General features: G+C 42.2%; 1 protein-coding gene across 8 annotated transcripts in view; it reads right to left on the reverse strand.

Annotated features, from left to right (window-relative positions):
* The window catches only part of LOC117416601 (microtubule-associated serine/threonine-protein kinase 2-like), a 115,303-nt gene that overhangs the window by 65,376 nt on the left and 22,109 nt on the right, over positions 1–27,818 (reverse strand). The window contains exon 1 of one of the 8 annotated variants that reach the window (XM_059035154.1): positions 4,187–5,731. The exons of the other annotated variants lie outside the window; for them this stretch is intronic. Coding sequence (XP_058891137.1) covers positions 4,187–4,225 — 39 coding nt within the window. The 5' untranslated portion in view covers positions 4,226–5,731. Of the gene's footprint in view, positions 1–4,186; positions 5,732–27,818 lie in introns of those variants that run through there. 8 annotated transcript variants of the gene reach the window in all.

Consider the following 27,818-nt stretch of genomic DNA (forward strand, 5'->3'; position numbering starts at 1 on the left):
TACTTCTGCAACACGGGAGCTGAACTCAGAGCCTAGCTCCCACCTCCCAGCTTTACAGCGCTCAGACCGCCCTGGTTGTCCCATTCCCTGCGGAGTGGTTTCCAATTCCACGCTACATCCTTCCTTCAGGTACAATCTACCACCCTCGCGCATCTCCTGTCCAAACTCACTCAAGCACAAATGATTTATGAAAAGAACACTGCCTTGAAAGTCATTCGAGGGATATGCCACTTGCCATGCAGTGTGTGAGGGAAAACAACACCATAAGCTGCCAGTCACAAGCAGACCCATTCCAGTTATTGCAAGTGAATCCGATGCACTTACCATCCCCGGAGCAGAGATGTCGCAGGTGCGGTTTTTATTATCCCTTAGTTAGTGGATAGCGGGCCCCTTTGAGACTCATGAGTGCAGCTGTCCTTTAACTGTGCAAAGCCACTCTTTGCTGGCCTCTCTGCTGCTGTAAACACTATTCTATCAACCTGACCTAATCACCTGGGATTGAGCAGCAGTAGCTTTCCTTCAGAGACTCTGGAAGCGACGACTGTCCACCTGTAAGGTTTGGATCCAAACACACTGCCCCGAGGTGAGAATGAGCCTGCACCAGCTTTTGGATTGCATGTTTAAAACCCTGGCTGGTCTCAAACCGCAGAGTTAACCAGCTGCTGTGTGCATTTCAACTGACCTGGCTAAAAGCATGGGCATCTTCATTCTCTCACAACAGTTATCAAAATATTTGACACCGTAACCCTGTTTGAAACAAATGTACTGGCTGTATGGTCAAGCTTAAAAACAAAGCTTGTGCACTGTTTGTGACAAGTTTATTTATTTCTTGCAGTAGCCAGTGGATATTTTAAAAGATATTTACTAATTGCTACACATAGCTGTTTAATACCCTACAACATTACAGGCTTTTAATAAAGATTATTTGCCATGAATGAATCATTTCAGCTGCGACCTGCACAATTTACCTTGCAAAACATTACTGTGATAGGTTGGTAATAATGCTTGGTTTTTCCGTAGGCCTAAAATGATCACACAAGTTCCCTGCCATGCGTTAATGAATACTTTGCTTATCCAAGCGTGTCCAGATGCCGACAGAGATAGATCTGCTTCAGGTAGCGATACAGCTTCAAACCAAACAGATGGTAAAAAAATAAAAAGCTTCCAGGAGATGACAAACACACAGATAAAGTGCAGGAATTATTTCTTTATGACGTGAATTCTACTTTTTCACTCTGCAATAACCCTGAGATTGCGAGACTTGGGGCCAAGGTTTGTAGTGGCGAGTTATACAGTAGCGATGTGACAAGTGCTTAGTTATGTTCGGGTCAACCCGATTTCCAATCAGTCACTCATTCAGCACCACTGTGTGCCGTGCTGTGAATGAGAGCCTTGGTGACGTTCGTTTATCCAAATCGCACAGGAATTTTCAATACCAAATGAAAGACTGTGAGAACAAACAATTCTCACTGTCCATTTAGGGGTCTGGAAACTAGAGCACCTTTCCCATATAAATGAGATACTGAGTTATCATGACGCCAGGCTGGCCATGGGGTAAACACTCCAATACAAGGAGGCTGCCGCTGTGTTTTACAATGTCGCAAAGCAGCAAAGCCTTTGAAAAATAACAGCAGTCTATGGCTTTCTATAAAGCTCCTCACCTGCTAAAAAAAAGCTGGAAGCAATCAGACAGTGTTAAAAGGTTCCTAACCCAGCGGGTCAATGCAACTGTTCAACGGGTTCAATGCACCACACTAATAACATGACATTTTAATAACTTCAGTAAATAAGAAAGCCTGGTGGGGACAAGGCACATCAAACACATGCATCATCCTAGCACAGAAACACTTGAATTCTCTGGTGTACTGCGGATCTGTACAGTGCACACGGTTAGATTAAATTAATGCAACTTTGCAAGGGAATGAAGCAGATATTATACAAATATGTTCAAAAGCTATTTTGTAAGATGATTCTCTTCATTTGGAGCAACCACAAAATGAGTGTCTGATCCTCTGCTGTGAGCTCTCCCGGTCTGAACAAGTGCAGAACTTTTTTTTTTTTTTTTTTTTTTTACTGATCACTGAATCGTTTGAACTATGCCTGCCAGACGAGAGTCATTTTAGTTACAATGTAGCTTTAATAACAAGCCATCTTGTTAGCTTTTCTTCATTGACAGACTGGCTGATCTAATTCAAAGAGAGCTCCGATGTGAGCAGTTTGAATAATTACCAGCTTGAATGAGGTTGTGCGTCAATGGCCACTCTATTCAAAAGCTTTGACTCTAGAATTGCTCCTTAGCGAAACCTGTACTCTGCAGTAGCACCAGTGCAGATGACTGGAGCAGGAACATCCTCTATTACAGACCACTGCTGCATGGGAGAGCCAGTTCAAACACATTGCTGCAGGGGATATGAAGATGAATAAATAAAACGCCATCAGGGACTGACCGCCTGCACCCTCCTGTTTCTAGTTACACAGCGCTCTTGTGTGATGAGAGCATCAGGTTTTTGGAAATGTCCTGGAGGGGGGAAAAATTAATAATAACCTAAAAAAAAAATTACTACACAATATATAAGGGCTGGACAAAAAAAATTAAAAAATGAATGCAGCAAATGCAAATGGGATGTCCATCTAACAGCATCTCCGATTCTGTTAAATTCTGCTCGTTGGTAGAAGCTGGGTTGGCGAGTGCTTCTGTATCCAAGACTCATAGCAGATGCTTAACTAGGAAGAGCCTCCAATGCGATGGCCCCAGGGGTTGGTATACAGTAGAGACAGACAGCTGTAGCTGCTGACTTCCACCCCCAACACAAGTTCCCTGTAGGCAGTGCATCATTGAGGAGGGGTGCATATCCCTGCAGAGCAAGTCAAACCCCCTTGGGCACGGCACCTGGTTGCAATAGCCGTTTCTAGATGTTGTTGTCTCCTGTAAATGCAGTCTCAACACTGAATGTCCTAAATGACACTTAATGACGAGACAGCATTGCCAGCAGCTGAGCCCCAAATATCCCTGGAAACCACAGCCTTTTACAAAAGGCTCCCAGTCAGAAATGTGCCCTCCCTCCCCTACCCCATTCCACCACCCATACTGCACACAGCGCACAGACTGGACAGGGCTGCAGGGCTGACCTAAACCCTTCCTGTTCCGATTCCATCAACATTATCAAAGGACACCTGCTTGGTGCAGGAGCAGATTGAAGAGTCTCCTTGTACTGTATTCTTTCCATTAAAAAAAAATGTAAATGCAACAGTCTAACAAAAGGCACTAATTCATCATACTGTTTTTGTTAAATATGATTCAGCTTTTCCACCTCGTCCTACAAATGCAAATTCTAACCGGGACGGCAAAATGTTAACCGTGCGGGTTCATCGCGTTGTGTTTTCACAAATGTACTGCTGAAAGTGAAAACAAATAAGAAAAGAGGTTGTTCTCGTCCCGTTTCAGTTTAGTCATTATGCAGAGGTCAGGTCTGCATGCTGTCTGGTGTACAGGCTTTTAAGACACAAGCAGATAAATAGTTAAAGCTATTTACTCCAAAACGTCATTAACGCATTCTTATTTTGAAAGAAAAAAAAAAAAAAAAAAAAATTCTAAAACTTTAAAAATTATAAACAATTTTAGACTAAATCACTACAAGCACCTAAATTCAATGTCTGAGCTGTTTATTTCTGGCTTGGTAACTTTATTGGACGCGTTTCTACTATCTGAAAAAACATACTAAAGACAATTTGGAGTAAACTGACCCTCTGTACTCCCTGTTAACTTTTACATATCGGGTTTCATTCAACAAACGAATGATCTGAGCCGATGAGCCATGCTGTATCTGGATAGAAGTGATCTTCCACACAGACTCTCAAAGAGGTCTATGTGGGAAAGCTATACTACAGCAAGTTATTTGTTCATACAGTGCAGCGGTTGCTTAGACACTGTGGAAGCACACTTTTGTTACCAGCACTTACTATACTGAAGCCTTCAGATACTCTAGTGTTATTAAAACAAAAAGGCAAAGGGAGTAGAACTGACCTGATGCCCTGCCCTCCCCTCCCCAGGGTCTCACGGTAATGAAGGGTCTGAGCTGGGATTTGTCAGCCCTTTAGCACACAGATTAGCCCCCCATTCAGCTACTGCAAACACTAAAAGCAAGTTCAAATAAGCACCAATATCCCAGCTTGTGTTTCTTCTTACCTGAAGCCCTCTCCTTCGCAGTATGCTCGAGTCGTCCATGTTTACCAGTCAGAGCGGCAGAGTGCACAGAAAGCACGCTCTCTCGCGAAACAAATCAGGGTCCCTCCTGCTTGGGGAGACCCTGGGAAGTTATCTTGCTGCCACGGAGGGGGCAGATAGAAACACGAGCACGCGCCAAGCTGACATCCGTCACCTTCCGAGGAGCCTGAAGAGAGTGGCTTTGCAATCACGTGCCAGGGGCTGCCAGGGCAGAGTATCACTCACGTCAGCCACTATGTGAGAACAAAACACAGATCTATCCACAGGTCTACCTATTCAAACTGTAAACACTGATAACTGTAGGAGGTAGACCAGACAGGTCTCTCCCAAATAAAACCACTTCTCAGATGAGATTTCAATACAGACGGTTATCACTGCAGGGTAACGTTGGAGGGCTGTTTTGTCTTCCTTCCTTGCTTCTTTTGTTTCGCTCTGCGTTACGGCATTTTCTGAAATCCCTCCATCTGATCGTTTCCTTTCGTCTGCCTCCTAGTCCCATCTGTTTCTGCAGTGTGGCAGTCTCTCCAAGGCTGAGAGATGCAGAGAGAGACACAGAGCGCTAAACTGTCCTGTACATTCGGTGCAAGAGCTTTTCCACTTTGTAGCTCCTCTTGCTGATCGCCCTTCTGTGTCAAAAGAGGCTCTCCCCCACAGGTCTCCAGTTTCAGCAGCAGCAGATGCACGTGTGCAGTGTGAGCTCAGCCCACTCCGGATTTCTTCCAGTCATGTATTCATCATAACAAGCTCCCACCGACAGCCAGAGATAGTCAGTCTAAAGGCAGACTTCCTCTAAGGCCACTGGACAGGGCTGTACTGGGAGGGAGAAAGTGCAGGATCTTTATATGTGTTGACAGTCATGAGGGTTTTTTTCCTCTCTCTCTCTCTCAAGGATATACATGTGTTCCCTTTATGTTCCAGGATAATCCAGACATTGCATAATTCATAACCCTTTGCTCTATCATTTCATCCAAGTCCGAGTGATGGAAAAAAAAGGATATCAATTATTAAAGCCCCAATTTTAGATATTTATGTAAGAATAATCTATTTTTCACCCCCCACTGTAACCTTGCACACCAGCCCCTGTATGATTTCAAAAGAGCCGTTTCACAGCCAGGAACTGCAGAGAGCAGGCAGTGTGATAACAGCTAGAGCCAACAGTAAAGTCCTCCCTTAAATGAAGATACTGTGAAGCAGCTATCCAGGTCCAGAATCCAAAGCTTATACTGAACTGGCAAAATGGCAATGGAAAACCGGATCCAATAGTAATCAGGAGCAGGGCTAAGCACACCAAAAGCAGCAGGCAGTAGTAGCAGCTTTCTTTTATAGCGTTGAGTATCTGCTTTAAAAAACACAGACTAGCTGTGACGCTCTCCGTCATTCAGTGACTCGCTTGTCTAATGAGAAAGGCAGCAGTTGCATTAGTGGAAACAAAGCAAAAACAGAAAAACAAAGTCTGTATGAAATTTATTTTCTACAAGCTGCCACAAAGCGCAAAGCCAGGCGCTTAGAAATAAATTCCGTTCTGGCCCTTCAGCCTTCCGGATCGCACGTTCCGAAGGTGCCAAGATGTGCAGCTGCTCCGGAGATAATAGCATTCCTCCCACACCGCGCCTGCCTGCCTGCCTGCCTGCCTGCCTGCCTGCCTGAGCTTCGTGGAAACTTTCAGTGTTTCAGGGGAGGACGAGGATGATGGCACAGCCGTCTCTTACTGAAGCCCGACGGATAGATGAGTGTAAGTGTATCAGGCAGCTTGAATCCTGCGAGTGTCGCACTAGCCTGCGTTCAGATAAAGGCTGATTCCTCCAGCCGCTATTCTTCCTTCAAGGTGCTGCGGCTCCTGCTGAGAGCTGCTTGTTTTCTGATGGTTTCATGTTTCTAAGCGTCTCAACCCTTGAGAACTCCAGTCACTCTCTCTCTCACACATACTGCCTCCCCTCCTCTCCTGCCTTTAAAACACTAAGCTAAGCGTCGAATCCAGTCAGTTGGCTGTGTCTTCTGGGAGCTGGAACATCAGCCAGGCAGCCAACCACATACGAGCAGAGTGGACAGTGGATTTGCATAGAGTGAATGGAAACACAGGCAGACAGCAAGCCACATCCACCAGCAGCAGGAGAGCTTTGTTCACCCAGCCTTGTGAACAGTGACTGCTCCTGAAGGCTGAGCACAACAGTAAGCAGGATGGATGTTACTGTACTAAAACAAACATTTAAAAAAAAAAAACACACACACACACAATTAACAAGCCTCTCGCTCTGCTGTTCCTGTTTCAGCAGCCCTGTGGAGCATGGTGTGCCCCAAGGCAGTGTAGTAATTAGATTTGTTTTAAGATACGCTGTACTGAACACTGTATAGAAAGTGGTTATTTCTAGCAAGTGTAAATCTTGTCAACGCCAACAGTAATGTGACCTATGAGACACACTTTCAGAGCGTTTACTCCAGTCGTGAAATTAACAGCAATTTTATTACTTTAAATGTCTAACGTTGCAGAATGAGAACAGAAATGGACCACTTTAAGAGATGCGTGTCCTGTTTTAATCATGATTTCAGCAGGACAGCATTTCCAGACCCTGCTAAACACAAACACTGTTTAACTGTGGTTACTGGACAACAATGCATGCTCTGAAGTCATGCGTTCTAAGAGGGGTCAGTGAGTTTAGAGTGAGAAAGTTCAGGCCTGGCTGGGGTTTTTTTTTATGCAAAAGAAACCTGTTTGCTTAGAGACAGAGGTCTCTGCTTGTTACATCATGCATATCCGTAGTTTTGCATTTGACTTTCATGCATACACCAGTTATTGATTAATGCTGTGCTTGCTGCAGTATATAGTACAGTACTGTAAACAGTTGATGGCTCCCCTCAGCCAGAGCACTTAACTTTAACACAAGATTAACAGCCATCTTTCCTACTACACCACAACAATACTGTAGGACTACCGAGGGATGAGGAGATGTAAATAAAATAACACTTACTGTACAGCACTCAATTCATCAAACAGCATCAAATGGTTTACACTGCACTATGTATAATGTATACTAACACTACAGACAACATCAGAGTGTGCAAGTGTGGTGAATACAAACCTTTTAGCAAAAACAACTGTTTCAAATTACTGCTTGAAATGAATACCAGACCGTCACACGAGACAGATTGGGAGCAGAACTGTATTTGTTTGCTCCATTGCTTAGCCAAAGGCAACTATTATTTTCTCATAACAACTCCAGAAACAAGCAATGTGTCACAGTCACTTAAAACTGAATGTGCTTAACAGACGTGTAAGGGATGTTAACCCATTCTCCGTGGGAGAAACACACACACACAGGGAAAGAGCTGTGCTGCCTGAAAACCTACCAGAGCGTGCATTACTTAAATAATAAACCAACGACAGATTACTGTACTGCAGCACTCAACGCAGGTCCTTACACTTCAAGAACTGCCATGTAAATATTTAACTCAAACGCTTCCCAAGTGGCGAGATCCCTCGTAAATACGGTGCAGTTCATTACCCTGAGATTACTAAAGTAAATGCAGTGTAACGTCACCGTGCAGGCCACTGAAACAGAACCTCATTCTACACCAGGGTGCAGGTCACTCCGAAGGCCAGCTCTTTGACCATGTCAGTGAACAAGAAGTACAACCAGAAGCTACCAGTACACTGAAGAAGGCACTCGCCCAAACGCTCCACTACTTGGCTTAGTTTCATATAGTTTTACCTCTAGCAAGGAGTCACTGTGATGCGGAAAAAAAATGCATTGATCTTTAATACTCAAGAAGCAGCCAGGACTGAACCCATGGACTGCCTGTGTTGTTCTGTAGCTGAACACAGCTTGTGAGTGGGTGTGTTTGCTGACACTCGTCACACAATCTGCTCTTCCAGACGCTTTGGGACACAACTGATCTTAGAAGACCATCCACTAGCAGCATGCCATCACTGATACTACAAGACTATAATTATATAGGAAAAGACAAGAAAACCCCAAAATGAATCTACTCGTCCCATTCCAGGGAGCAAGACTGTGATGATGTAAGCACCCTCTTCAGTATGGCATTTGGGTAGTATAATTTGGTTAAAGAAAAAAGCTTGTAACCAGGAGGTCCCCGGTTCAAATCCCACCTCAGCCACTGACTCACTGTGTGACCCTGAGCAAGTCACTTCACCTCCTTGTGCTCCTTCTTTCGGGTGAGACATAATTGTAAGTGACTCTGCGCCTTGGATAAAGGCATCTGCTAAATAAACAAATAATAATAATACCATAGACTTTATAACATGTATGTATTTCAGCGTTTTAGGAGATTTTTTTTTGTTTAGTAATCAGTATTACTATAAAAAAAAAAAAATATATATATATATATATATATATATATATAAATAAATAAATAAATAAATAAATAAATAAATAAATAAAAAGACTCTTCTCCAATATTTTAGGATGGGCTTAAAATGAATTATTGCATGAAATGAAATAGAAATCATCCGACAGGTGACAAGATTAACCCAAAATGAATCTACTTATTACACTGAAGGGAGCGAGTGTGAAAAGACAGTACAGTATATCTGCAAGAGAAATGAATGTGTGTGTGGGTGCGTGTGCATGTGCGTGCATGTACGTGTGTGTGTGCGTGTGCGTGTTCGGGAGAGGTAATAAAACAAACAGCCTCACCCACTTTCAAAAGGAACAAAGGTACTAAACTCATCTTAGCTTTCTGCAAACATTCAAACAAGCTCTTAATCCAGGATGATCGACAGGTTATTAATAAGCAGTGAAAACGTGGGAAAGGGATATTTGGCTTTTAAGCTAGATTGAATAGAAAGCTGTGAAATAGTATTGGTTCATTGAGGATTACCACAGTACCAAAAGGCTGCACAAGTTAGTTATAGTTAGTCTGTACCCCCTTGAATGTTACACAGTATGCTGCAGCGTGAACAATGCAAACAGTTTCTAAAAACTAAATATAGGCAACAATAAAAAACGTTAACGTTAAGGGAAGACATCCCACTCAAATGCAGTCTTTGAGCAAGAGAGATAATATCCTTTCTGCAGAGCAACACAAAACCAATGCTGTACTGTAATTAAAACTGACTGACAGGTATTAACTGTGCTCATCATTGACAGACGACTCCAGCAAACAGCACTAGGAACTCTGTAATTGACTTTAAATGGCACTGCAGCCGTCCATGAGTTTCCCAACGATGATGAAGTGCTCCACATTCTGCAGAACAAAGATCTGTGATCATTTGAACCATGAACAGGTAGCCCTTGCATTGGTGTTCTCAATATAATTACAACTGACATGCCCAGTTCTGTGAAGTGCTTGCAATGCTATTTAAAAAGCAGCTCTGCATAGAACAGTAAAGGACGAAAACTACAGCAGTAACTGTACTGAAACGGTGATCCTTTCTGTCCCGGGACTCAGTAAGTAAAAATAGGGTCACACAAAACAAAGCTTTCACAGTTCAGCCCCTCAAGGACAGAGTCACTGCAATGGTATGTCACTATTGCCAGAGGAAGAACTGTCAGACAGCCTGTCCCAGGTTTTACTACGAGCTTGATTAGCCACAGTGTACAGGTAACAGGCTCAGGTGCGTCTTATTAAACTCACTGTAAAACCAGGAATGGATTAAACTGCTATGCAATGGCAGTTCTATTTCCAGCCCTGCCTTTTCTCTTAAAGAATGTTATTTTAAGTCTATTTTTATAATCCTTGTAGAACTGCCCCATTAGCTCAGCTGTACAATTCTTATTTTGGTGCAAAAGGCAGCAAGTTTACAATACTCAATAAAAAATAAAAAAGAAACAAAAACATTCAAAAATGAGAGAAAAAAAACAATACCACCTAATTAAATTAAAGAGGCTGAACTAGAACATTTACTTAATTATTCCAATTAATTAAAAATGCTGTTTCCTATATACAGGACTGTTAAGGATTACCTCACACATACTTCATGGAATGAATTGTCCTGTATAGCAGTGAATCACAGTTCTGATATTGATTGGCTAACTGTTGCCCTGCTACAGCAGCTTTCTACTCTGTAAAGAGATCGACTGGTCCTTTCAAACTGACAGCCAGCAGCTTGCATTTGTGCAGCTAAACTCCAAACAATTAGTCAGTCGATGTGCTCCTTCTTGTTCACTGGCCCTTATGAAAGTCTATGGTCAGCAGTATGTAGCATGTTCATTTGAAAGCAGCTTCTGTAAAGAATAACGTTTGCCTCTCCAGATTTGAGGAATACTGTACTGAGAGAATATCTATCCAAAGTAGTTCTGATTGATGCATCCAACATGATCTATTTCTTTGTCTGTAGGGTTGTGTAACTTTTAAGTTCCCTTTATAAAAGTTTCCAACAGTAAAAGCATAGGTAAGCATTGCAAAGCACATTAAAAAACCAAGGTAAACTATAAGAAGTGGCTGTCGAATGTAGGGGTCAGGTTTGCCCAGCAGCCCCTGAACCCTTCGGCATGCACACAGCACCTACCTGGAACCCTCCCATCCAGCCCATGAGCTTTACAGATCATCCAGAAACTGAGGAAACGCCTTCCTATAATTGAGTCTGCTTGAGCTGGAGTGACCCCACCACAGTACAATGGACAATGAAAGATGAACTTCCCTGTTGTATGCAGCGCTGGAGCTTGGATTTAGAACTAGTGAGTTCGTACATATAAAAACCACCTTCCTGGCAGACTTCAGTCCAGAACAATTTAAATGCCTTGCACTGAAAATCAGCATGGCTGCCCATGGAGCCCTACTAGCTATTGATAAAAGTGGCAGCATGCTCAGAAGATACAAAACTCCTCAGTGCCATACGATTTTTTTTCTTCAGCCCCAGGAAGGACATGATAAACAACAACATGCAAGGCTGTGTCCAAAGACACCTTGAATCCCCAGGCGTGTCCATTAGATCAATGTGATTCATTATGTGAAGGTCTGTTACTCCCACCTTGCCATCAGCACCACAGTGAATAACGTCACTGAATTAATAGGATGGACATGAATGGCAGCTCTAGCTTGCTTTGTCCTACAATGAGACTGGTTTTATATGCAAGTACAGTTTGCGATCTAGTCTTACACTTATTTATCAAGTGCTTCGGAGAAGGTCCTGTGTTGGCCGATCAGCATTTTACAGCTTGTGGATTCTACAAATTACTTTGATGGAGGAAGCGGCCGAATTGGAGCAAAATGCAAACGATATTGTGGTATCAAACTTCAGATAGCAAATTAACAAATATTGGAATTCATAGATTTTTTTTATTTTTATTATTACAACAGGAATGTGACACACAGCTATTTTTGACCTCAGAATGCAGAAGGAACCGTCTGCAGCCCCATTGTGATGCTGGAATGAGGCGAGAGTTTTACAGACTAGAAAAGTACTGTGTAAGGTTAGAACTTCTGACACTGCACATTACTTCAGCAACATGTACAAAAGTTTCCTACAAATGACTGTTTGCCATGACTAGTTCACAATGTGTTGAAATACTCACAGCAATAACTGGGACACTATCACCCTTCATGTAAATGTGCTTTATTTTGCTCTTATCAGCCCCCTATTTTACTGCATTTAATCCTGTACTTCAGAATACTGTAATCTGCCAAGTTTTTAACCTGTAGTACTTTGTATTTAATCACATCCTGATGTAACTATCACTATTTAATCATATCCTGATGTAACTATCACTATTACCTGCTGTATTATTGAATTGTGGTTTGTCAAACTTGTACTTTGCTTGAACAAAAGTTATTGTATTTCTTGCTCTTATTGTATTACTTGTATTGTAACGCTTGAAATGTTTTTGCTTACGATTGTAAGTCGCCCTGGATAAGGGCGTCTGCTAAGAAATAAATAATAATAATAATAATAATAATAATAATAATAATAATAGGTCACATGTGTGCATGTCATAGCAGAACATACAGTACAGCTGTTCTATGCATATTCCACTGCAGGGAGTGTGGACTGGGGACCAACTTTAGGATGGCATCATCGCAATGCTGTGCAGATTTATAGTGGACAAAGCCATTAATGCTGAACTGTACATCACGAGGGGAGGGAGAAGGAGAATAAATCAATAAAAAAAATAGAAATTCCCATCTTCCATTACAAACTGCACTGCAAGCTCTTTCAATTAAGAGAAGATAAAATATCACTTAACCATATTGATAATGTAAGGGCTGTATCCGTCATTTTGTAAATGGAAACCTTAAACCCCTAATAGGAGGATCCTGCAATGAATTAAATGGATAATGGGTAGTTCCGCAAAGGCAGCTGGTCCCATGAGGACCCTGTTTGGATTCAGAAAATGTGCATCTACAAATCCCCTGTTGGTGTAAGTGTGTGTGTGCGTGCCCTGTTAGTGTTAGTGTGTGTGTGTGTGTGTGTGCGTGCGTGCGTGCCCTGTTAGTGTGTGTGTGTGTGTGTGCGTGCGTGCATGCCCTGTTAGTGTTAGTGTGTGTGTGTGTGTGTGTGTGCCCTGTTACTGTTTGTGTGTGTGTGCGTGCGTGCGTGCCCTGTTAGTGTTAGTGTGTGTGTGTGCGTGAGTGCGTGCGTGCGTGCCCTGTTAGTGTTAGTGTGTGTGTGTGTGTGTGTGCCCTGTTACTGTTTGTGTGTGTGTGTGTGCGTGTGTGCCGTTAGTGTTAGTGTGTGTGTGTGTGTGCGTGCGTGCGTGCCCTGTTAGTGTGTGTGTGTGTGTGTGCGTGCGTGCATGCCCTGTTAGTGTTAGTGTGTGTGTGTGTGTGTGTGTGTGTGCCCTGTTACTATTTGTGTGTGTGTGTGTGCCGTTAGTGTTAGTGTGTGTGTGTGTGTGCGTGCGTGTGTGCGTGCCCTGTTGGTGTTAGTGTGTGTGTGTGCGTGCGTGCCCTGTTAGTGTGTGTGTGTGTGTGTGTGTGTGCCCTGTTACTGTTTGTGTGTGTGTGTGTGCGTGCGTGTGTGCCGTCAGTGTTAGTGTGCGTGTGTGTGTGTGTGCGTGTGTGCGTGCCCTGTTGGTGTTAGTGTGTGTGTGTGCGTGCGTGCCCTGTTAGTGTGTGTGTGTGTGTGTGTGTGTGCCCTGTTACTGTTTGTGTGTGTGTGTGTGCGTGCGTGTGTGCCGTCAGTGTTAGTGTGCGTGTGTGTGTGTGTGCGTGTGTGTGCCCTGTTAGTGTTAGAGTGTGTGTGTGTGTGTGTGTGCCCTGTTACTGTTTTTGTGTGTGTGTGTGCGTGCGTGCCCTGTTAGTGTTAGTGTGTGTGTGTGCGTGCGTGCCCTGTTAGTGTTAGTGTGTGTGTGTGCGTGCGTGCCCTGTTAGTGTTAGTGTGTGTGTGTGTGTGTGTGTGTGCCCTGTTACTGTTTGTGTGTGCCGTTAGTGTTAGTGTGTGTGTGTGTGCGTGCGTGTGTGCCGTCAGTGTTAGTGTTAGTGTGTGTGTGCGTGCGTGTGTGCGTGCCCTGTTGGTGTTAGAGTGCACATGCATTCATGCATGTATTTGTTGTGTTGTGTGCTTTGCACTGTAGATAGGAAAGGCACAAGCACAAGCAGGGCAGGGGTCTTGTTATTCCCATTTTAATTGCTAAATTTCTTTCAAACCCCCTCAAATCACAATCCTACTGTTGGCTACTATACTCCTAACACACAGGTCGAGTGGCTCACAACCACCATTTGAACCATTTAGTGAGCTATGCGGGACAGAGGGAGGGGAAGAGACTTCTACTGTCCTTTAAAAGTACCAAGGTCATTTTACAGCACTCCATCTCTTGGCAAAGGTTTGACAGGACAGTTCTGCAGATAATCAATCTGTGCAGAAATCAGAGATCAATGGGCAGAGCTTACTTAAGAGAAGGAGAGGGAGAAAGGTCACGCAGTCACAGGGCTGGAGTTACACTGGAAGCACAATGCAGGGGGGTGGTTGTTTTTTAATTAAAAACCTCAGTGCTTAAGAGAAAGTAGCCTTAATAATCCTCAAATTGCCCCAGGAGGGTATTGGAATCAGCTACTGGAGGTCAATGTTGTGAACTTACCTTAAATGTCATTCGACTGCAGCGCACACAGAACTGCTTCACTAGAGCCGCTACTGAGGGTCATATACTGTAGGCTACAGTGGACACAGTATTAGATCAATCCACCACAAGGCTGTAACGCTGAGGTAGAGTGGAGATTCCAAGTGACAGTAAAGTTTTCTGTTTCAGGTTTGATCTACTGTATTGAAAGCTGTACTGAAAGGAAGTGTCACTGGTTGGGTTCTTGAACACCTAGAACCTCAATGCCAATAGAATGCATGGAGGTTCCAGACCTCATTGTGGTTCTACTAGTGAAGTGTTGGTTCCTTTAGGAGATAAAAACTAGAACCCTGCCTGGTGTTGTAGATCTGATTTGCAGAAGATGGGACAAGGGTGGGTTAGAGTTTAGGGTCAGGGTTAAGGTTCCATTCACAGAAGATGAGAAAGGCATGGGAAGGGGGTAAATGGATCTGGGAGTGAAAATAAATATGCTTGAGATGCATGACTAGCCCTGAAACAACACTCCTTAAATCAATCCAGGTAGAGCGCCCTATTGAAGAAGGAGTAGGCGCTGACTGAATGTGGTTGAGAGGATAGACAGAGAAGATTAATGAGTCTACCACTGGCAATAGCAATTCAGGAGAGAAATTCTGCTACAAAACCAAAATGACAAAAACTAATCTTGCTTATTTCAAGTTAACATTCGTGATTCGTGTCGAAATGCCGGGGTTTTGAAGCCGTGGATCTGCCTTGTCAAAAGCTCAATGAGTATTTCAGTGAAGAGCCAGAGTCGTCATGCTGCATTCCTACCAGCTGAACTCTGGGGGACAGGTATTTTTGTCAGTAATGAACACTCATGTTACTTTTTCTTTGCTCCTCCTGATATTACATCAGACCAGTGTACAGCAAGAAGAGAAGTGTTGCCACCCGACAGGAATGAAGATACAGCAAAACCTAATCTATGAAGTATTTATAAATTCAGCACCAATTAATATTTAATATGCATTGTGTTTTTTTTTTTAATTAATCTCGGGACTTTACACAAAAAAACACTGCACAGATGTTCAGGAAAGCTTTATAAAGCAGCCCTAGGAATTGAGATGCTTGCATGCTATGCAGAAGGGACAGGTGCAACCAGCACCTTAACCACTAGAGAGTCCTTCTGCAATGTCACAATACCGGACAACTATACTGTACTGTGCATCTCCGCTTGATGCATTACCCATTTCACCAGGTTTTATTTCATTGCAAAATTACTGTTTAACATTCAGGGTTGTCTCCAAGTGATCTGCACATATCTATTATACTTTCTTTTTTTTTTTAAGAATTTGGTAGTGCAGCAAAAAAAGATCCCCACACTCCAGCTCACAGTGAGAACCGCTTCACACTTCACACGTACATCTGCTTCCCTCCGTTGCTTGGTTATCGAATGCATGCCTGCTGTTTAATATGTATCTTTAGGTCGCAGCTGCAAGTTGAGAGAGCGCTTATTACTTGGAGGACAGGAGATGAGTGGCTCAGCAGCAGCTGCATCTCTCCACGCAGTGCAGCGAGCGATCAGGGAGCCAGAGCAATGAAATACCCCATGCCCGGGGACACTAGTCTACCATGCTGTTGGGCACATTTTTAATTGCTTTTTGCTCCCAGAAGGGCAAAATGAAAATGAAAAATATACTGTTAACAGCTTGTATTGTTCTTACATACATAGGTCTGTGTGGTGTGTAATTTTCACAACGATCTCTTGATTTAGCACACACACAATAGTCAGATCACCATTTCATTGGGCTTGCAATAATCTTGACTGGGCATGGTAGGGTTAATGTGCCTGGTTGGCACAGGCATTCAGGGGTGATTATTACAATGCGGGGTGCACTGGTGGATCGCTGCCAGGTATGGAATTCACAAACCCTACAGAAGAATTGTGATTTCATTACAGGGGCAATTAGCACTTTGACTCCATTTCTCTTCTATCAATTAAAGTTAAATAAGCCGAACGGGAGGAATGAATCCCACAGGGCTGCCCAACATGGGGCAGACAGAGCGTGCAAGCCACTGGTTTAATGACTGAACAGCAGCCAGCGCCCTGTAATATTACAAGAGTTAACAGGCAGATCGGCAGGAGATTCAAAAGCACCTTTTGACAACTTAGGCTAATGTGCCATTAGACTGAATGAATGTTCCTTGTGAAAATGTACCGGTACTGTATACACTTACTTTTATGTGACATCTACGTCTGACGCTGCAGACTATTATGTGCATAAAGAAAATAAATGCAGTGCTTAGATTAATCAAATTACAATGTACTAGGATACCAGTCTGGGATGCCTGCTTTTATCTCTGGGCATTAAGGAAGGTGTCCAAAGCACACAGGTCTTGCCCTTAGCTATTTACAACTGTGTGCACATGCAGGCTCGTCTTTCAAGTGCTGGACTCCTGACTGTATCTCAAGTAAGAGGCCACATTGTTTTCTAAGGGCCAAGGCTTTCAATGTCATGCCCCTAAAACCCAACACACTGGAATCTCGCTGGGTTTAAATCGAGACCTACACATCCTCATTACCCTGACGGCTACATTCTTTCAATTTGTATTGTATTATATTGCAGACCTTGTATAGACACACTTAACTTTTAATACACTGTGGATTATTTTACAGCTTTTGGAAATGTAGTCTTAACACTGTGTATGTTTCAGAGCATGTCTGAACAACAAAAAACCAAATTGCCCGTATGACACATTTACTATAAAAGGGGGCAATTCATTTGTTTCCAGGGGTGTGCAACAAAAGAGAATGAACTGACAGAACTTGTGAAGTAAGGGGGTGCAGTGAAGCTGAAGGCTGCCTATGTCTGCTCCTCAGGAGGGAGTGACATGGGCAGCCACCGAGGCCAGCATTCAGAAAGCCACAGTGCGTTTGTGTGCGAGAAATCTCCACTGCAGCGAGTCATCGAGCGAACCTCACCTCACTCCCATCTCTCTCAAAACTGGCAACTTAAAATTCTTAAAAGCACATGAATTATGGAGGCAGAAATATATATATATATATATATATATATATATATATATATATATATATATATATATATATATATTTTTCCCCTCAAAGTAATTTAACACAGTAGGGGCAAGCAATTAGCCTTGCCTCATCAAGAGGAGAGCAGAGACTATCTATTATAGATTGTGCTACTTATTTTTTAAATGAAATGAAACAGGGTTTAGCTCGCACAGTCACAGAGAGCTCTGTCTCTGCATGTGGTCGGCTTGCGTCAAGTCATAGCTGACTTCAGCGATTATAAGTACGATACACTTCCTCTAATCCTCGCTCAAATTCTAGGAACATATTTATAATATTCAAACAAGAGCAAGAAAGTAAACCAAAGATGCAGGCCAGTCCCCGAGCAGCATAATTCCCCCCCCCTGGAAGACATCTCCACTGGCCTCATTAAAGGGTTTAGCACACTATCCCTAATGCAATAATGTACAAGGCGTTACAAGAGAAAAAAACATTTAAAAAAAAACCACATTCAAACTGTTTAAAATTGGGAGGCTTTTATATATATAAAAAGAAAACATCAGTTACAACCACATTTCAGGTTGTTTTAATGCAATTGATTAAACCTCCAATCGAGGTCCTAAAGTAGTGCTTTATTTTATTACACCTCGACTGGGATGGGCCTTCCACAACTAGAATGACGCCCTCGAATAATTTGTCAGTTTGACACAGCAGTTTGATAATAGCAGTACTACTGCTCATCACTCGGATATATACTCTACCAGCGTTGTTGTTTCTGTATTAATTACAGGCCTCGATTTACTGCCAAACAGTAGTTTATCAGAGGCATACACAATTCCTAACAAAGAAGACACGGTTCCCAGGGTTACCACGCAACCAATTAGAGTGATTGTTACGAGCACTGGGTTTAATTTTAGTGACTGGAGACGCAATAACAAAACTGCCCTTGTCACGGCAAGCCAAAGAAAGAAAGGGGCCAATTAATCCGCCACACTGGGTCTTAAATTAAATGCTAATCTCAGCGCTCCGAAGCAGGAAACCATGCCTCCATTGTTAATATAATTTAGGTGGGGGGGGGGGATTAGTGTCTTAATCCTGTCCCGTGTACTGTACAGTTGGCAGTTTAAAATATCATACTGCTGGGGTTGTGACGGTCAGGCAGAATTTCATTGTAAAAGCTCAAAGTGTTTGCACCCCTAGGCATGCTTTCCAGCAGGGTGTAGAACCTGCTGAGGGGCCTTGAAAACGTTAAGCGTCACTTGAGTGTCACATTAACATCCCCCACACACATATAATAGAGATGAGTGAGAACGTAACACAGGATCTCGAGGTTACCCTCAGTACAGACTGAGAGGGTGATCTGCTATACAACCATGTGTGTTAAACTGTCAGGGGAAGGTTAATAATGACACACAGATACACTAAGCAGGGTTCCCATAGAGACTGGGCTCTCCTCTGCCCCTGTCAGCTGGCAATGGCACCTTCCACCACAAGGGGTGCTGTAGCAGAGGGGGTCATGAACGGAATGCCACTAGTCCCTAAAATATTGGCCAGAGAAAAAGGTGAAGCTATCATTGTGTACTGATGCATGTATCCACCTCCAGGTCAGTTTGTTCTGTGCCAAGCAGTTCATCTATTTTAGGTTAAGAGAACACAAAAACAGGCTGTGCTCAGTTCCTGTCCCGTACTGCTCTCCTAAAATGAAATGTAACCTAATGTAATATAAATAAATAGGTTAATAAGACTCCATGTCTTTGCGGGGCAACTCCATTTATATTACCGTCCAAATCTTCCGCTCTGCTTTCTATCAATCAATCGAATGTCTCGGAGAGAAATCTAATTTGAAGGAAACGGGCTGCAACATGCTGCTGCTTTTCATTACCTCGCTTCCTCTACTGCTGTCCATTGGCAATGTTAACCTGTAGCGATGGATTACCAATACCAAAGTCAATCCTCCCATAGCTACCAAAAGAAAAATGAGGCGTTTGCTTTTAATATGTTAAGGCATAGTTTAGCTAATTTCTTTCATCTTTTGATCTACTAAACATACAAAATATATAAAAACATGAGTGTAAGTAAGGAGCAGAGCGTATACAACGCACTGCAGGGATGGTTATTGTAACTGGGGGTGGGGGGGGTATTTTGTTTGTAGTCTGAAATCCGATATTTTCAGTTTCGGCCACGGCATGTTGGATTGAAACAATGCTATCATTTAATCAGGCAAGAGGGGAGGATTGAACGAAAATGTAGTCACAAATGTCAAGGTTTAGTATGAGAGACCGAGACAGACTGCCTTAGCGTTTAGACTGGATGTGCTAGCATGTGTAACGGGCAGCGTTGTGTGACTGCACAGCCGTCCCGGATCCCGTCAGTGAGATGAGGTTAAAAGCCAAACTATACATGCAGACCAACCCGGCTCTTTTGCATAGCAGTTAGACGTTCGCTTGTGGTGTACACGGTCACCAGTTCATACCCAGCCTGCACTCTGTTACACACCCAAGTCTTAAGATTGCTTAGAGAATTTGTTAAAAAAAAAAAAGGGGGATTAAAATTCCTTGTCTATAGAGCACATCAGCAGGAGTGCGGCTCTGCCTGCTGACTCTGATGTCACTCATATTAAAAAGCCACGCTGGCCAGGAAGATGGAAAACTAAACACAGTACACATCAGAAACCAGAGCAGCTCATTATTCACAATGGGGGCATGCGCCAGCATTCAAACTCTCTACTTAATAGGAGTACTGCAGGTCTGTGGGTTTGACTTGCAGAAACGGAAATAGCAAAACATACAGCATTAAAGTCAAACAATACTAGCGATTGTAGCAAGGACACGACAAGGGAAGTGCAGGTTGCTCACAACAGGACTTCCCTCCAAGTACACCTGGTACAACCATCAGTACCATGTTGCAGGGGGGACAGGTTAAATGTTACACGCTGCTGTACCGCATGTTTGAGAGCTCTGCTGAGGCTACACGGGTGCGTTCAACTTTTAAAAAGTCCACAGAATCATGTGCCGACTGAAAAAAAGGGAACGATGTACAAAGTACATCTAAACAGGAAAGAGACGAAAACTAGTGCAGTGCGATATTTCAAACCATTACCAAGTTGTTCTTCAAATATTTTCTAAACGGGGGCAGTTCTTCTCACTGCTGAATTGGAATCACACAGTCAATGCTGTAACTGGAACACTGTGTTCTACAACTGAGCCTCGCGTGAATCATCAACCAGATCTATGACATTGCTTTACCTCTACAGGAGCTCCCCTAGTTAGCATGCAGACACTCCTGTACACCCGAGACTCACGAGTACTGTACATATAATAACACAGTGCCAGTTAAAACTCATACCGTGAACTCAAAGCTTTGGAACAGGGACTGGACAGATGGGAAATCATTGACCAGCTAAAGAAAAACACCTGCATGCGCCAATCTGATAGTGCCATGCAGTTAGGGCAAGTGAGTCCGTCTATATATAGGAGACCACAGCAATGCGTCTTATCTTAATAGGTGGTCTATCTATCCAGGGTTATTAATAACAGGTGGCCTATCTATCCAGGGTTATTAATATTAATAATGCCTGCTGTGAAGCAGGATGCAATGGTCTCTGTGGAAATGCTCCCAATACAGATCCTCTTTCTGGCAGGCTTGCAGTTTAATCATGGTTTCTAACAGACACCCAATTTTGAAATGCCGTGTGATTCTTTATGAGATAGAAAATGTTCAGTGGAACAAACCCAATGAAATAACTTCACAGAAAGACCACCCGAGGAGAACGACTTCAATTTTTCACTGTCTTGCACCGGGACATGAATACAAATGGGCATAGACGTTCAGTACAGTACATTCGTTTAGTTAACTGGTCTGCTGTTCTGAGTGAAGTAATCTGTCCAATACTGCTGGAGCACTGTGCAGTTCTGCATGGAGTAATCTGTCCAATACTGCTGGAGCACTGTGCAGTTCTGCATGGAGTAATCTGTCCAATACTGCTGGAGCACTGTGCAGTTCTGCATGGAGTAATCTGTCCAATACTGCTGGAGAGCTGTGCAGTTCTGCATGGAGTAATCTGTCCAATACTGCTGCAGTTGTTTGCTTAAAGCTTCAAATCGAGCTGTAATTTAAGATTAGCCGTTTTATTAGAAGGTTACGAAACAATCATTTGTATTTGGTATCCATTATATTAGGTACTTTAGAAATTGTATTGTTTTTATTGCTCTACTGGAACAGTCAGACTCCTAGAATTACATTGGTTAAAAAATAACAGTGCACACATTTGCCATTATGAGGTATTGTTTTAATTAAACCAGAATAATCACAGCAATAATAGACTAAAACAACAAGATTAATAATAGTTGCTTGTAGCTCCAGTCTCAATCTGATCACACATACATTAGCTAGGGCACCACAATATCAGGATCAAGGTGTTTTTATTTATCCATTTTAAGAATATTTACTTTACAGGAATCATTAAAAAGTAAATAGTTAAGGGCACAGTTATGCTCGCCAATGCATTTAAAATTGATGACCGTGATTCACACAACACAGTTTAAGTGAGGTCCGCAGTGGCTGGCTTCTATTATATTTAAAAATTCAGCCACATACATTTTGCAAGAGGTTAATTCTAGAAAAAAAAAACTAATAATAATAATAATAATAATAATAATAATAATAATAATAGCAGCATGCATATTAACCACGAGGGATCCCATTGTTTAAATCTGGCTAGTGCAAACATTATTGTTTTCCACTGACCTTCAAAAGCAGCACCTGTCTGCTTTCATGACAACCAAACAGGAGGATTAAAAGGCTTGGTTTGTGGGTGTTGTATGACATGCACCAGCCCTATTGTATCATATAAAGGATGCCTTTGAAATGTATCATCAGTACATCAAGCAGAAGAAAAAGGCTGCTTTATTAGTAGGTGCTTGATTGTTAAGAATAACAGATCAGATAGAAAATCAAAGAAGGAATAAAGAAAGAAAATTATTAATACAAATTGCAATTGGGCACATAACAAGCAGTGCAAAGGACTCCAAACAGAATCGTTGTTCGTCGCGAATTAAATAGAACCTGGGTGTATTTCGTGCAGCTGTGTATCTGTAAACGAATATGCAAAACAGAAAAGGGCACATTTTTAGGCAACACCTTGCTATGATTTTGCCGATATTTTCACCAAAACATCATTTAGGATTCACGTCAAGGAATCAGACACCACCGTCACTCTGTCTGTAAAAGAGTTTCTGTTAGCCAGTCGAGGAAAGAGGTTCATACAGGGATAATATCAACAGCCATGCTCTCGAAAAGAGAGAATTTCCACAGTGATGTTTGATGCCCCTGGCAATAAAAAAAATAATAATTAAAAACACAAAGGCTTGAGCAATAGCTACACAAATCCCGAAATAAGACGTTCTTAAAAAAAAAAAAAAAACCTTTGTACATTTTATACCAGATTCTAACAGGGTGTTCAGAGAACAAATATTTTGGTTTTTAATCCAAAGCAAAATGCAAGGCCACTGCAAAGGTAAATTCAATGTATCCTCCATTAATAATCTGGTAAATATGAGTGGATGCTGAGAGCAGCCACGTTAAAACAGGGATTTTAGTTTTTCTGTTTTTCATTCTTTATTTATAAATGACCATTCATAACCAAAGGAGCGATTTTCCAAAAACAGGCCTTCAGAGGTTCCCCTCAGCTGTGAGCAGGTGTTATTTGTGAGGGGTTTTCGGAGGTGCAGGAGAGTAGGAGAGGTTGAAGAAGCCATTCATGAATTACACGAGCTCTCTTCATTAATCCTTTCATCACAGGAAAAGACCCGAGATACTCTTCTAAAAAGCATGCAGAAATCCGTCGAGAGCTGCTTTTGTTCATTCTAATAGCTTTGACTCAACAGCGCTGGACTAAGGAGACGAGACAAGGTACATTTATTCAAATCGATTGTAATATATCTATATATATATATATATATATATATATATATATATATATATATATATATATATATATATAAACACAATAAAAAAAACAGAGGAAAAAAGCATAACAAATACAGGTATAGTGCATTGTGCAATTCTTTTTAAACTCCTTCTTGTTTTACGCAACCAACTCTCGACACAGCCAGACAGGGCATTGGAACGCCCTGCTACAGTAACAAGCATTGTGTCAGCAGCTTAACATGGTAACGTGAATTCAAACTGACAACACACACAGACTGACTGCAGGGTCTCTGAATGCAGACAGTCCCCGAGATTTAAACTCACTCAGGTAAGCACATAACTGCACACTTTAGGGAGGCTAACAAGCGGACTGGATTGTAAAAAAGCCATCCCAGAAAAAGTTCAGCGTCTGGACTTGTGTTCACATCCCCAGAAGAATTCTCAAAAACTAGAGCAAGTAAAAATCCTGTGGCCCAACATATCATTGAGAAACGGAAACTGAACAATAAAAAAAAAACACACACCCTAAAAAGGTCAAGTTCTGTAATATGATAAGAGTTCAATGATTGCAATATACAACCTTATGAACAGGTACCGCAAACACGAAATAAATAGACTAAATGGCAGCATATCGAATGACTGTAACCAACGTCCTTTAAAGCCTGGAATGTGACATATTTTTAAACAGGGATTTAAATGAGACTTCCATTGCAAAGCAGTTTGATTCATTCCTGATTTTACTACGAGTTTAATAAGACACACCAGAGCTTGTTACAGCACCAATACACTGGGGATAATCAAGCACATTAAAACATGGAATGGGTGCAACTGCTATGCATTAGGAGTCTTATTTCCATCCCTGTTTCTGTTGACAGAAATGCACTAAAAAAAACTCACATTGGCATTTAGCATGTCTGATGACTTTCTCAGCACTGGCACAAATATTTCTAATACCTCGGGGGCTGTACTTGGTATTCAGATCTGCAAATCAACAGACAGTCTGTTATATAGATATTATTTGTATTGCAAGCAGTTCAGGTCACTTATATAGACTGTGCTGTGGTATTGATACTGCAAGCAGTGTTCAGGTCTCTTATACACTCTGCTGTTGTATTGATACTGCAAGCAGTGTTCAGGTCTCTTATACACTCTGCTGTTGTATTTGTATTGCAAGCAGTGTTCAGGTCTCTTATACACTCTGCTGTTGTATTTGTATTGCAAGCAGTGTTCAGGTCTCTTATACACTCTGCTGTTGTATTGGTATTGCAAGCAGTGTTCAGGTCTCTTATACACTCTGCTGTTGTATTGGTATTGCAAGCAGTGTTCAGGTCTCTTATACACTCTGCTGTTGTATTGGTATTGCAAGCAGTGTTCAGGTCTCTTATACACTCTGCTGTTGTATTGGTATTGCAAGCAGTGTTCAGGTCTCTTATACACTCTGCAGTTGTATTTGTATTGCAAGCAGTGTTCAGGTCTCTTATACACTCTGCTGTTGTATTTGTATTGCAAGCAGTGTTCAGGTCTCTTGCCACATGGGACTGTCATTACCCCATTTGACAGGTAAATCTGTGACACAGTAAATGCATGATGGAGAAAATAAAAAAGCAGAACGAAACGTGTATACAAAACAAACCATATCCTGAGACACCTTGTGGTTTCACCACCATTCTGCAGGGTGAGGTTTGAAAACAGTCCCCCAGGCGACCCTATTTTCATACCGCAGGTGTAAACGAAAATGTAACACAATAGCACACGACCTCTTGCCTGACAGCCTCAGTCTCTCTCACCATCAGTCTTACCTGTCGACACAAAATCAGACAAACCAGGTGCATTTGTTCTACCCACTAGAAGGTGGTGGTTAGAGAGGAGTTCTGGACTACAAATCTGAAGAATTGAAAACAGTATTTAAAGAAAAAATAAATGTATTTGAAAAATATTTCAATAAAAAAAAATGGTCAAACTATCGTGCAGGGTTCAAAATACACAACGAAGCCCTGTTTTAACACATAAAGTCGTCTTAGTATTAAGCCAGAGGGAGTGATATATTTTATTAGCAGTATAGTGAATAAGATGATTTATAAATTAAAATACATTCGTTTTAAGATATTATATGATCCAGGGTTTTGTTTGTTTCAACCTCTTCTCTCTTGTTCCTTTTTTTAATTATTATTCAGGCAGTGATAAAAATAAACCCAGCCTGTGCAGCACTCACTGCTGTACTGTTTAACATCCCCGAGGAAGTCTGTCATCCAGTGCCCACAAAACAGCACTTCGACGTCACGCTTGAAACAAAAAAAAAGCAAACCTTTGACCTGGTAAACCACAGGAACTACACAAGACAGCCACAAGGATGGATCCTGTAGATAATCTACCAGCACTACAGAGCTCACCTATTCAGATAGCATTCTTTCCGTTTACATTGTGGGTAAATAGCGCCACCTGCCAGGTATATAGTGCAGTGTCCCCTTGTCCGTGTCTGTAGAAGGTTGAGCTGCATGCAGCTTTGTGTTTTAAAAGCACACCAGTCTGGAATATCATTGGTAGCTACTAATTGATTACAGATTGATGTGAACGGGGGAGATACTGTACAGTACCTCCCTAGTCCAATCTCTGAATTTCAAAGGATTTTCCTGCCAATTAAACAATCCCATTGAGAGAAAATCTTTTCGTAGCTTTACATTCTCTCAACAGATTAATACTGCACCTCACATTTTTAATGATATATCTGTTTATAAAAGATATGCCTCATCTCAAAGCCTCTTGAAAATAAAAAGCAATTAAGTTTTAGTGCCCAGCCCGACTGTAATAATTCGTTTGAAGTCTTTAAAAGCAGTAGAACAGCCACACAGATTAACAAATTATGTTTACAGTTTCTTTAAATAATTCATCTTGTCCTCAGACGCCAGCACAGTGTGTTTCTTGTCTTTTATGTAACAATGGGGAGGCTGGGGTCCTTCATGCAAAGATGGCATCCGGAACTTGGATCTCAGATCGCTAAAAACAGAAGAAACAGGGCTCTGCGTTCCCACTGGCAACCTGGACCAGCGGCAGCCAGCCAAGAAAACAGAGCGCCCAAAGCAAGGCCTTTCCATCTCTCTCTCTCCGACACTGCAAGAGAATCACACTAGACCCTGGGAGATACAGCCTGCACCATTGCAAAGACAACAAGGATAAGAAAACCACACTAGACACTGGGAGATACAGCCTGCACAATCGCAAAGACGACAAGAGAACCACACTAGACACTGGGAGATACAGCCTGCACCATCGCAAAGACGACAAGAGAACCACACTAGACCCTGGGAGATACAGCCTGCACCATCGCAAAGACAACAAGGACAAGAGAACCACACTAGACCCTGGGAGATACAGCCTGCACCATCGCAAAGACAACAAGGACAAGAGAATCACACTAGACCCTGGGAGATACAGCCTGCACCATCGCAAAGACAACAAGGACAAGAGAACCACACTAGACCCTGGGAGATACAGCCTGCACCATCGCAAAGACAACAAGGACAAGAGAACCACACTAGACACTGGGAGATACAGCCTGCACCATCGCAAAGACGACAAGAGAACCACACTAGACCCTGGGTGATATAGCCTGCACCAGCGCAAAGAAGACATATACTGATGAGATACATGCAGCTGCTCAGCTCCGTTTTTGGGTAAGGCAAAAGCGCGCTTGTAAATTACTTTATTTTTTTTATTTTTTTATTTTTTTTATAAAGAAGTTGCCCACTACATTAAAACCTGGTTGTTTATTATTTCAATACAGCTGTCCTTGTCCCCTGGTTTTATTGTTGCTCCCCCTCTCCACTTCACAACTGTTAAAGAAATACTGGTTCCATCTAGTGGTTGCACTGTGCAATGACATACGCTTTGATGCCAATAGATTCAGAGCACATCTTGAAAAGAACTATAATATTCAAATTTTTTCCACACAACGTATCAGTGCCCTTTTGGCAGATGGCATCATAACCCGATTAAAAGCCGACAAGATGCCTTGGCTGGTCCAAAAGCCAGTTTCACCCGTATTACCCCTGTGCACACCAACCTGACTATTAACCCTAACCCTAACCCCTGTGCACACCAACCTAACTATTATAATCACACATGTTTATTTACAGCTTGAATAAACTAGGGCACAACAACCTGGCACGGAGTGTGGTCAAGCCGCCAACTTACCAAACTAAAACGAACAACTCCATTTACTCTGTGCTACAAGATAGTCAATATGTACAAGTCCTTGCTGGTTTTCTGACACACAATTAAAACAATGCAATCACTCACGCATGTTCCAAAGAAACACATGCAGATCTACAGTAACAGGGTTTCTCCACTAAATCTCAATTATGAGGGTCTGTTTCCAAAAAACACAACACATTGCTATGCCACCATATGGACACAATAAATGGGATTCGATCGATTAGTAAATACAGGAGGAGATGAACAAATACAATTAAAAAAATAGAAATAACAGCTAGAAGACTGCCAACGTGGTGTAAAAGGCGAGTGGTTATAGGTTTCTGCACAGCCCCTGTGCACGCTATTAAAACTATTCCAACTCCTGCATTGTTCAAAGTTGCCTCGCATTTGCAGTTGCTGTTACTTGAAAGCCTTCTTTTCAACACAGGCAGAAACGTCTATCCTTCAACTGTTTATCTTGTACTGAATGCGTAGTTGTATTTTGTTC

Source organism: Acipenser ruthenus, chromosome 12 (genome assembly GCF_902713425.1).
Source record: "Acipenser ruthenus chromosome 12, fAciRut3.2 maternal haplotype, whole genome shotgun sequence".
NCBI lineage: Eukaryota > Metazoa > Chordata > Actinopteri > Acipenseriformes > Acipenseridae > Acipenser > Acipenser ruthenus.